Source organism: Equus quagga, chromosome 14, assembly GCF_021613505.1.
Source record: "Equus quagga isolate Etosha38 chromosome 14, UCLA_HA_Equagga_1.0, whole genome shotgun sequence".
Classification (NCBI taxonomy): Eukaryota; Metazoa; Chordata; class Mammalia; order Perissodactyla; family Equidae; genus Equus; species Equus quagga.
In genome coordinates, this window is record NC_060280.1 from 85,063,334 (window position 1) to 85,075,247 (window position 11,914).

Sequence of the window (11,914 nt, forward strand, 5' to 3'; positions counted from 1 at the left end):
GCTCGGGGCAGACGGGGCGGGCGTGGGCGCGGCGGGGCCCGGGCGCCAGGCCGATGGGGAGGCTCCGGGGTGGCTCCCGGGGAGCAGGAGCGCGGCCCGCCCACCGCGGACGCTCTGGACCCAGGCCTGGGGCTTTCCGGGCCCCGGCAGCCGCCTGCCTGGGAAAATCCCGGCCCCCTTCCCGGCGCCGCGGCCCTGCCGGGCAGAGCGGGGGAGGGGATTCCCGGAATCTGCCCGGAGACCGCCGGCGCGTCACTGGGCAGCGGCCGCCCAAATATGGGCAGCGCTTCCGCTGCGTCAGCGGGGAAAGCCCCGGCGCGCGCGGCGGGGCGGGGCCGCGCCTGCGCACTGCGCACCTCGCCCCAGGCCCTCTGCCCCCTGGCGCTGGGCGGCTAGTCCCCGCCCTGGACCTTCCAAGCCCGGGTATCAGGGGACGCGAGGAGGATTGGACGTCAGGGCTGGAGCTGCAAGATGCCTGGACAGAGCTGGCGAGGGGGACCCGGATACAGGAGCGAGCCACAAACAGCAGTGGGGTGGGGGCAGCCCAGGACTCTCCTCCCTCCGCCCGCCCGGCTTGGAAAAAAAGACAACAGAAATTAATAAAGAACCATTTTTTTTTTTACTTAAATAGATTCAATAAAAAGTCAGAACAACAAACTCACACATACACACAAACACATCTTAAAATACACTCCTTAAACATCAGGTGAGTGTTTCTTTTCCACAGTACGGTGCAGAGGGGGGAGGGCAGGAGGCGAGGGGTCCCCTCCCCAGTGTCCCCGCGGGCTCGAGTACCGGGCGGCGGGGCCAGCTCCGCCGCGATCGCCCCCTCCTCCCCTCCCTGTTAAATACACAAATATATTATATTCAATATGAATTGAGTCTTTCCAGCAGAAAAAAACATACAAAAAAACTTGGAAGGGGGGCTTGTAAACGTCGGTGTGGAAGGACTGAGCGCAGAGCGGGCGGGCAGGAGTCCAGTGTGGTTTGCGGCGTCCCCAGGCCCCGGGGCCAGTGCCCACTGCCTGCCCCCTCGCCCCGTGGGAGGCGTGCGCCCAGCCGTCCAGGTTCCGGGAATGTCCGTATGGGGGACGCGGGGGGCGCTCAGAAGGCGTGTCCCTTGACCCCAAGAAGCAGCTGGCAGCCGTTGCTGACATGGGTCATGACCTTCTGTTTGAGCTGGGCCACCTGCTCCCGGAGGAGGCCGGCAGTGCTCGACAGCCCCGCGTTCTCGGCCTTGAGTGTCTTCACCTTGTCCTCCAGGCGCGCGATGCGCTCCAGCTTCCGCTTCCGGCACTTGGTGGCCGCCAGCCGGTTCCGCAGCCGCTTGCGCTCCACTTTGATGCGCTCCTGGTCTTCCATGTTGATGGGGGACACGGGCGGCGTGGCGTCGCGGCTGCGCGCCTCAGGCACGGTCTGCGGTTCCTCCTTGAAGGTGGAAGCGCCGCGGCCCAGGCCCAGCTGCGCTGGGTGGCCGCCGGCGAAGGGCGGCGCGTGTGGGAGGTAGCTGATGGTGGCCGTCGGGTACGAGCTCCCGGTCCCGACGGCGGCCGCGGCGCCTCCGGAGGGCGCAGAAGCTGGGGAATAGCTGCTGAGGTTGGTGTAGACCGGAGGCGGCTCAGAGCCGGGGTATACACCCCCGGGCCCGGCCGGGGGCCCCCCGCTGGCGCCCAGGGACACGTTGGGGGGCGTCACGTGGTTCATCTTGTGCAGGTCGTCCAGGGCTTTGACAAAGCCGTCGGCGAAGCCCTCCTGCTCCTCAGTGACGCCGCCTCCCGCGCCCCCCGCACCTCCACCGCTGCCACCCCCGCGGGGGTAAAAGTACTGTCCCGGGGGCGTGGGCGTCGTCGTGATCACGCCGTTGCTGTTGGGGACGATCAGGCGCTCCAGCTCCGATGAGGCGAGCTTGAGCGACGCGCCTGTGTCCGAGCCCTGGCTGGAAAAGTAGCTGCTGCCACCGCTGCCCTCCGGGCCGGGGCCCCGCGCCCCGGGTGCTTTCAGACCTCGGTAGGGGTCGGCCAGGTTGAGCGCCAGGCTGGGCTTCAGGAGTTTGTAGTCGTGTAGAGAGAGGCCGCCCGGGGCCCGGCCGTATCCCGCCGCTGCGTATGAGTCGTCGTGGTAGAAGGGCTGTTCCATTTTAGTGCACATCCGGGCGGCCCTGGCGGTCTGGGGGGTCCCTGCGGGGCCGCCCCGGGCCTCGCTACAGCGAGTGGCGCGCTGTCCGCGGCGGCGGCTGGACTCGGTGTCTGGACGCACGTTCCTGGGGGCTGGAACAGGCCGGGAGAGGCCAGCCGGCGGCTGTGCGCGGAAGCTCTGTGCGGCTTCTCGAGCCTCTCTGCCCCTCTCGGGCGCGCTTGCTTTCTTGGTGTCGCTTCCCCCTGCTCCCCGCTCCCTGCTGGCTCCGATGCTGGCCCGGCCGCGCTCAAGGTCCCAGCCGCTCAGTCGGAGTCACACGCCTTTATACGGCGATAGTCAGCTGCGGAAGTGCGCCCCGATTGGCCGTCGCCGGAGCCAGGCCCCCGCGCCCCCCTCCTTGAGCGTGGGGAAGGGGAGGAGGCGGCTCGCGTCACTGTCAGGAAGCGCGTGTCCTTGTAAACAGCGGCCACGGGCTGGGTGGCTCGGCGCGGCTGTAAGGGGAGGGGCTCAGGGGACCCCAGGGTGCGCGAGGAAGGGGATGCTGGGTCGGTCCGAGGCACATGGGGAGGGACTCCACGGAGGGCATGATTCCCCTGGAGTACACGATAAAGGATAGAGGAACTGATACAGAGCAAGTGGTGCTGGTTGGGGGGGCGAGGGGAGTGGTGGTCCCAGCATGTCCCCGGAAAGGCCTGAGGAAACCAGAGTATCCGAAAGGGGTTGGAGGACTGAGAATACAAGGGACCCCAGAGAGGCGGGAGGGTTAAGCAGGGTAGATGGGGGAGGGGTAAAAAGATGCCTGACTCAGGAATTACTGGGGGTCCTGAGTACAGAGGGGTTGAGGGACTGGAGATTTCACGGGAGCGACTGAACCCAGGAAAAATGAAGAGGAGGAGAGACCGAAAGGGTACACGGGGAGGAGCTGGAGGACCCATCATGCAAAAAATGAGTAGAGGTCCTGGAGTCCATGGGAGAGATTGAGGGTGCCCCATAAGTGAGAAGGGGAAGGAACTGGGGGAATCCACATATGCAGAAAGTGAATGAGGGTTCTGGGGTACACTGAGTTACGGAAATATGTGAGGTAGGAGATGGGGACACTGTCAGAGGTTGGGGGTCACTGGGGTTATCTGAGAAGCCCTGATGAAGGAGAATTAGAAAGCTCGGAGGACGCTTTCAGAGCTGAGATAACGACAGAGGGTCCCCGGTTGAGACATGAGAGAAGGAGGGGTCTTTGAGGGTCCTGGGGACCAGAACGGTTGGATCTTTCATGACTGGCGCCCCCTCGCGTGGGTGACCCCCTAGGCGCCTGAATACTCTGTCCCCATCCCAAAGACCTCCTCCAGTGACCCTGGGCTTGACCGCCAGCGTATCGGCTCCTGGTGCCTGGACCAAGCCTGACCGCCGGGGTGCGGTCGCCCAACCCCACTCCTTCCTTAGAAACAGGCTAGGGAAAGAGCGCCGCGGCAGGAAGTGTGGCAACAGCCCCCGGGGAAGGAGCCCGGCCCTGCCTCCGTCACTCGGATCCTACGGGACCGTGCGCCCCGCCCTGGGTCCGGCGGGGCTCTGCGCCTCGGAAGAGGAACCTGGGCCTGCGACCAGCGCGGAGGCCCGGGTGCGCGCAACGCGCCCTGCCGCAGAGGCCTCCAGTCACCTTGCCCCCCCTCCCCCCAGCAATGGTTCAGCCCGCGGGGCTCGCAAGCCACCCGAAGGCAGGCGGGCCCGGGACGATTTCATTGGCCCGACGGAGGAGGACGCTCCGGGGAGCGGGGCCTGGTCGCCATGGCAACGGGCCGGAGTCCGCGGGCAGGACTGGGGGCGGAGCGGCCCCCGGAGTCTCCCGACGCCCATATAAGGGCACAGGAAGGGGTGGGGCCAGCGCTGTCCCGGGGCCCGGAGCCAGGAGCTGGGAGCCCGGGTATCTGCCAGGTCCCCGGGCGCGCCCGGGCCCCCGGACGGCTAGTCTCGACCGGCCCCGGCCGCCGCCCCCGGGGCCCCCACGGCCGCCTGGCCCGGCCCCACCCAGCCGCTCGGGCCGCGTCCTGCCAGGCTCGGCCCGGCCCGGCCCGACCCAGCCCAGCAGGTCCCCACCTGCCCGCGGGCCTGGGTCGGACTTCGCCCCTGGCCCGACGGGGCGCGGAGGGGGCGGGGCAAGGCCTCGAGGCGCCCCCGGCGCCTGGGCGGGCTGGCACGGCTGCCTCCTCCCTCGGGCGGGGTGCGGTTCCTTTCTGCCAGGAGGTCTGGGGCCCCTCCCCACAAACACCCCTAGGAGCTGGCGTGCCCCCTCTCTGATGTGGGTGACGGGCCCTACTCCTGTTTTAGTCAGGGGATCTTGTCAACCATCCAGAATACCTGGGGGGGATCCGCTCCCCTCCAAACAGAACCTAAGAATCCAGGGGAGATCTGAGGGAACCCCTCCAGAGCTCCTTCCCCAGGACTGAGTGGAGGTTTAGATGGTGAAGCTTCTAGTTAGACTTAAGGTGGGACTTCCAAGCAGTTGGGATGTGAGCCACCAGAAGGAGAGGTGAGAATCTCAGTCTCTCTCTCTTTCTCTCTGAGAGAGAGGCCTCTGTCTTCTGGGAGGATGGAAGTTTCTTTAGGGTAGTGAGGGGCTGAGGGACAGGGGCTAGCCAGCCTCTGCAGGGCAGGCACAGAGCTCAAGTGTGGGAGAGAGAAGGAAAATGAAAGAGGCGAAAGAGAAACAGCTATGTGGGGGCAGGGGGAAGTCCAGCAGAGCAGCGGCCTTACAGAGGAAGATCCCAGGAGAAGCAGGGGGCCTCCCGTCTTTAGAGGGTCCTCGTGACCCCTGGGTGCCCCCTCCCCTCCTCCCCTTGCTTGAACTGCTCCCCTCCCCCGCCCAAGGCTCAAGGGAGATTCCAGTGGCCGCTGAGTCTGGCGGGCACGCTGCCAGGTCTGTGTCTCCCGCCCATGCTAATAGCTGCAGCTGACATCTGGCTGGGCCCTGCGGGGGCGCAGCGGGCAGTGGTGGGGGCTGGGCAGGTCTGGCCGGAGGGCAGCATCTCGGGAAGCCAACCTGCAGGTCCCACGGGCCAGGAGGCCGGTGTGAGTCAGCCCTGGCCAGTGCAGACGCCGGCCATGCCAGGCCTGTGCTGCAGAGAGGCGAGGCAGGCCCAGAGAGGACAGAGATGGAGGGCAAGGGCCAGGCAAGGAAATGTGGGTGTATGGGGGCAGGGGGCAGGGCCAGGAGAGATGCCCAGAGAGACAAACAGGGGGCAGGGTTCGCGTCATGCAGACAGACAGCGAGACTCGGAGACACTTAAGATAGGCAGACAGACTGAGAAATAATAATTATTATTTTAATAGCTGACACTTATGTGGCTCTTACCATGGGCCTGGCACTCTGCTAGGTGATCTGAGTCACTCATTGCCTGCCTTTGACAACCCAGTGAAATGCAGGCTATTTGTATCCCCATTTCACAGACAAGAGCACTGAGGTACAGGAAGGTGAGGAATTGCCTGATGTCCCAGAGCTGTAAGAGTTGGAGTCAGAGTATAACCCCAGCTGTCTGGCTCCAGAGGGTTAGCCACTATCCTGTGGATATTCCCAACCAGAGAAGCGTTTATGCAGTGCCAACTGTATACCAAGCTCTGCAGGCTCTTTCACAAAGGGTCTCCTTTCATGGGAAGAGAGACAGAGCCGGGCCCAGGGGGAGGGGCTGGTATGGGGGGTGGCCAGCATGTTGGAGTGGGGTCGGTGGCCCTGAGTACTCCCAATGGGCGCTGGAGCAGGGGGTGGGGATCAGGCCAGGGAGGGAGGGCGGTGGCCCAGCCGAGCTGGTACAGCCGGTTCCAGGCCCTGCCAGTCTCACCTTTGTGGCCTGTGCACCACCCCCTCACGCCGTCCCTGTGGCGCCAAGGCCGAAGAGAAGAGGGTGTGAGGATAGCCCCTCCCCCACCTGGCCGGGGTGCCCAGACTGGCAGCAGGGTACTGCCCAGGCCCTGGGCTCCAGACCAGCATCTGGCTGGGAAGTCTGTGCCCAGGCTTCCCCCACACCCAGGGGCCCAGGGCTGGGGGGGGGGCAGGCGGGATAAGGAGGAAGTTCACCCACCCCCACCCACGGGTGGCTCTGGGGCTTTTGGCCCTGGCATGAGGGACTTCTCCTTCTTATAAATAGCCTAGTGACCCCCTCCCCCCTGGCCCCACTGACCGGTGCGGCCCTCACCAGGAAACTGGGCCGGGGGCTGCCCGTGAGTCAGCCAGTGGGCAGGCCAGGGCGAGAACCCACAAGTCATAGCACCCGGCCTCCCGCGTCCCTGCCCCTGGGTGTGGACAGGCAGCTGGGCAGGAAGAGGCTGAAAATCACGGAGGGCCTCCCCTAGGAGCCCCTGGCCTGCCAGCCACCTCCCTGCCCCACCTCTGTGGTTTGGGGGGGGGGTCCCTCACCCCCTGTGCTGGAGAGGAAGCTGCTGGGTTTTCTTGGAAGCAGGAAGGAGTCTGTGTCCTCTAGCTGACTCAGCTGGGCACGAGGGGAGTTTCCCACAAAGCTGCCTCAGTCCCCCCACTGCTGGAGAGGTCTCGGGGGACCCGAGCATGGCTGAACTCCTGGGTGCCCCCTTAACAGGGGATGTGCTGAGAAAACAGGCCTACACCTCTCCAGGGACCGAGGCTGCCGAGTGAGGCCTCTCAGGGGAAGTGACAAACAGCAGGGAGGGAGGGAAGTAGGGGGCGATGTTTGGAGAGAGGAAGCACCAGGATCTCTGGGGGGTGCAGAGCCTGGCCGGGCAGCCCAGAGCCCCACAGAGCTCAGCATGGGCCCAGAGCGCGCGTGTCTGTGCGGCTGTGGGTTTGTGTGTGGCTGGCCTGTCAGGGCGTGTGCCAGTCTGTGTGAGGCCTGTCTCCTCAGTGCGTGTCTGTGTGTTGGCCCAACCCTGCAGGGGTGTGTAGGGCCTGTCTGCTTTGGGGGGGGGGGGTGTAGGGGAAGGTGGTGAATGTGTGTGTGAGTGTGTGTGTATGGTCTATGGAATAAGTGGCCTGTAGCTGGCCTATGTGCATGTCTTGTTTTGGAGTGCATATGGCCAAGCTATGGCTGTCTGGTGTGTATGTGTGTTTATGCGTGTGTGTGAGTGTGAGGTCCATGGCTTGCCTGTGTGAGGTCTCTGTGTGTGTGTGAGGTCTGTGGCTGGTCTGTGTGTGTGTGTATGTATGTGATCTCTGTGGCTGGCATGTGCGCGTGCACGTACTAACAGGTTCTGTCAGGGTGTCTGTGCCAGTGTTTTTATGACTGTCCGACTGTGGCCTGTGTGTCTGTGCTTCTCTGTGCTGGGTGTGACTGTCAGACCAGACCATGTCTGTGAATATGGCAGCCTGTCTGCTTGCGTCTGCCCCATCTGCTGGCCGGGCTGACGTGGGTGTGTTATCAGTGAGGCAGTGTGTATCTGTAAGGATGTGTCTTGGTGTCCCTTGGAACATCTCTGAGTGTGTGTACAACTGTGTGGGGAGCTGGGTGTCCATCTCTTTGTAGGTTTATGTATCCTATGCCTCTGAGTATCTGTTTCTCTTGACAGTCTTGCGTGTGTGTGTGTGTGTGTGTGTGTGTGTGTGTGTTGTGTTCCCTTGGGTATCAGGATCTGACAGCCTGTGCATGTGTGTGGGTCTGAATATCTCTGGTGCAGCTCTCAACGTGCTTGCACTGAGAGTTACTGGCCCTTCTCCCTGAGTCTGTCAACACGCACGCTGGGGTCTGATGCACAGTTCTCTGTGTCTGTCCTCCCTGTGTGTTTCTGGCCTGTCACGTTTGTCTCGGTGTGAGTGTGAGCCTGCCACCGCTGTCTGCTGGCTGTAGCTTCTCACCTGGATGTCAGTGTCTTTCTGTGTTTGTCTGTGTCCATCCTGCCTGTTCGCTGAGTTGATTTATCCCTGCCACACGTGCCCTGCCTGCATGCTTCTGGCCTGTTGATGGCTTCATGTTTGGCAGCGATTCAGGGCAGCTCCTGAGTCTGCCCTGTCACTGTGTCTGTATGTGACAGCCGTTGCTGGGTCTTGCCCAGATGTGTATCTGACCCTGGCAGTGTGTGTTCCTGGTCCGCAGTATCTTTGTGGCCAGGGTGACAGGGTTTGTGTGTCTGGACTGTCTCTCTCGGGGTGACTGTCTCTGTGTACACTCCTTGCTGCCCCCCCAAGTCTGGCCACCCTGGCCCCTGTTTACTCTGCCCCCAGCCAATTTCTGCCCTGCCTGGGAGGGGCTGACCCTCCCGTCTGTCCAGCCAGCCGTCCACAGGATGTTCCCGAGACGCTGTCTCCGCCGACATCCCCTCCCTCTGGCCACCCTCGGGTCAGGACCCAGGCGTCCACGGTGGCGGGGGTGGGGCGGCAGCGTGGGGGGGACCCTGTCAGGGCCCCGGAATGAGGGTGAGGGGCGGGGAGGCGACGGGCCCAACAGGTTCCGCCTCATTCCTGCCCCACCTCTCACTTCCTGGGTGACCGCCCCGGGCAGGGGGTGGACGGGATGAACCCCATGGCCTCAGAGCGCCTGGGTGGGGCACAGCCTGCCCCGTGAGGACTCGCTTCTGCTGGGCACCCTGACCCCCAGGCCTGAGAGACAGGAGGACCCTAGGTCCTTCTGCAAGCCAAGGCCGCTGCCTGTTACTGTGCCCGCTCTGCATTCAAAGCACCCCATCTATCATTCACCTAAACCCCACGACACCACAACGAGTGGGACGTAATTATCCCCCATTTTCAGTTGGGGAAACTGAGATCCAGACACCAATGAGGGTAGAGGCAGGATTCGAACCCAGCTCTGTATACTTCCCAAGACCCCTGTCAGCTCACCAATGCCTTCCCTCCCCTCTCTAAAAATGGTCCATGTTGGGTGGAGTATGAACCCAGGCCCCCTTGAGGCCCGGCTCAAGGGGGCGCCTGGTTCGCTCTGAGTCAAAAGGGGCCCCTGGATGAAATGAATAAGAAAACGGCTTTAACCGTTTCATTGCCACGACGGGCTCTGCCAAAACTTCCTGTGGGCTGGGGGGGAGGGGCTGGGGGCTGGGTTCCCGGAGGCCTTGCCAATTCAGGGATGGGGGGTGGGAGGAATGCCTCTAGTGACCACGGGCGGGCGAGGGCCGGCTAAGGGAAGACACCGCCCCCCGCTGGAGGTGGAACCCCTCCCGCGGAGCTCGGGGGTCCCCAAAACTTGGTTCTCAGCCCCCAACGCCTGGAAGGGGTCTCCGAGTCTGCAGCCCCCTCCCCAGGGACCTGAGTCACACACGGGGAAAGCCAACAGGGGTGAGTCACGGGGGCGGAGAAGGGGAGCAAGGTCGGCTGCGGCCAGGGGACCCCCGGGCTGGCCTGAGTCACGCACACCAGGCTGACCCCAGCCCCCTTCCCCGAGACCAGGAGCGGGAAGCGTATTGTCGGTGGACTCCTGAGCCGGAGGACGAGCGGGAGGGGGAAGGAAGCACGCGCCGGGCCGCGCGGGAAGCTCCGGTTCCCATGGTAACGGAGGGTCTCTCTGCTCCATGGGGGGGGGTTCCTCCCTGGGCAGGGACGGTCCCCGCGCGCCGGGGAAGCCCCCGCGCGCTCGGTCGAGGGGCCACAGGTTTCAGGTCCGGCAGGAAGGGGTTAACGGCGGCCCCCTCTCGGGTTTCACCCGCGCTCAAGTGCCGGGGAGGGGCGGGGCTGTGCCCCGCGCGCCCCCGCGCGCCCAGCCCCCGCGGCCGCCCACGCACGCGCGCACGCAGCTAGCCCTGCCCCCTCCGCGCTCGCACGCACGACCGCGTCGGGCTCCGCGCACGCAGCGACCCCCGTCGTGTCTCACGTCACGCACGACGCACGCGCCCCCGCCGCGCGGGGGGTGGGTGGTTATCTCCGCGGAGACCAGCGGAATGCGGGGCGCCTGATGGCCCCCTGCGCACGTCGCCGCCTCCGCTGAGCGCGCTGTCCCGCGTGACTTTGACCCCCCCCCACAAGGTCACAAACTCTCCGACCCACAGTGTCACAGGGACACAGGGTACACCTACCATACGTTGGCACAAACCTTCACTAGTCCAGCCCTCCCCGCAGCCAACACGGACATGGTCAAGCTGTCACATATACACACACACGAAGACCCAGATAAACACACAGGCACACTTGTCACACACCGTTTGCGGTAGAGACACAGACAGGGCCATCCCCACGCACACACGGGTGGCATATGTAAACACTCCGATAAGGCCACACCACCACGATCAAGACAAAGTAAGACACAAACGGATACGAAGTCTTGGATACCAGGACTCCAGTTGTCGCACAGCCGGGCCTCTCACATGGAGATTATAGAAGCACAGAGACACATGGTGAGGACAGACACACACAGTCATGCTGTCACGTGGTCATCACAAATAGGGCACACGAAGTAAAGTAGGGTCACAGAGGCAAACCCACAAGGCCACACACAGGGACACCAGATTGTTGTGGGGACATGGACAAATCAAGGACACAGATGACAGAGTCACACTCACAAAAAGACACATGATGGAGAGAAAGTAGGACACAGAAACACAACCTAAAGCCACGTTGAAGTACTGATTGTCACACGGCTCACACAAAGAATGACACATGGATATGGACACAAAGCAAGGTCTCATATAGAGAAGGATGTGCCCCAGTCCCTGACAGCCCCCCCCCCCCCATCAAATCACACACAGTCTGTCCATAAATTCCCAGGGCCCCAAGACCCAGGGCTCCCCATCCCCCAGGTGGATGCAGACACTCACACCCGTGCATACGATCACAGACCCACCATCTCACACCTACACAGATGTAAGCACACTTCACATGAACTCAGAGACACCCACAAACACGGAGAGGGGGACAGGCTGGGAGTTCCTGGCGGGATGTCAGTGTCTGGAGTGCAGAGAGCCTGCCAGGGTCCCTTGTGGTGTGGGGCATGGTGTCCACCCTGTGGCTTGACCAGCCCCGGGGGAGGGGCACCGTCCTTAGTTGTGTGAACGCAGGGTCCCCATCCCAGCCCTCACGACTGGGTCTTTGCCCAGATGTGAAGGCCGGAGGGGGCGGGCGGGGGTCCAGCTGTGGCCACAGGGAGGGGTTGAGTCACCCGCTTCCCAGCAGTACAACCCAGGCTGGGCCCAGCTGTTCCTGGAAACAGGCAGGAGGGGGTGGGGTCCCCGAACCAGCTGGGGGCTGCTGGCCCAGACCTGCAGTCTCTGTCTCAGCAAATGGGGGCCTCCAGACCATGCCCCTCCACTGAAAAGGGGGGTTTGCATCCTTCGCCCAAAATATAGGGTCTCTGCCCCAAATGAGGGTTTGTGACCTCTTTCATTGAATTGAAGGTACTGGGATCCCCCCAACAGCGGGGCTCCCTGCATTCCATAATTGGGATTGCTGCTCTTCCCTGCCAGCATTCGAGCTTCCTTTCCCTGCAAACATGAGATTCCCTCCCGCCCCATATGGTGGATTGTGGCGCCGCCCCCACATTGAGGGCACCTGGACCTTTCCTTAACCCGGGGACTCTGGCCACTGAACATCTAGAACGCCCGTGACAGCACATCAACGTTAGAGCAATTCAAGTCCACGCTCCACATAGTTGAATTCCCAGATTCCTCCTAAACATCAAGATCCCTGAAGTTTTTGCAAATATTGGGGGCCCCACCCCAAATATTTGGCAGTCCTAACATGTCTCCTAACATTGGGCAACCAGGCCCTCTCACAAATATTCCCAGCCCCCCATCCTTGTAACAGCCTTAGTTCCTGGCTCACCTCCACTTCTACCTGGCGGCAGGTGGCCCCGTTTCCCCCTATTGGCGGCCCCCTCTCTTCCGGTGG

The 11,914-nt window shown here is 63.2% G+C and overlaps 1 protein-coding gene across 1 annotated transcript; it reads right to left on the bottom strand.

Moving 5' to 3' along the window:
- Positions 1 to 596: 596 nt before the first annotated feature.
- JUNB (JunB proto-oncogene, AP-1 transcription factor subunit) lies at positions 597 to 2,445 on the bottom strand. The gene has a single exon (XM_046685683.1). The coding sequence runs from the start codon at positions 2,146 to 2,148 to the stop codon at positions 1,105 to 1,107; it is 1,044 nt and encodes a 347-aa protein (XP_046541639.1). The 5' UTR covers positions 2,149 to 2,445; the 3' UTR covers positions 597 to 1,104.
- Positions 2,446 to 11,914: the final 9,469 nt, after the last annotated feature.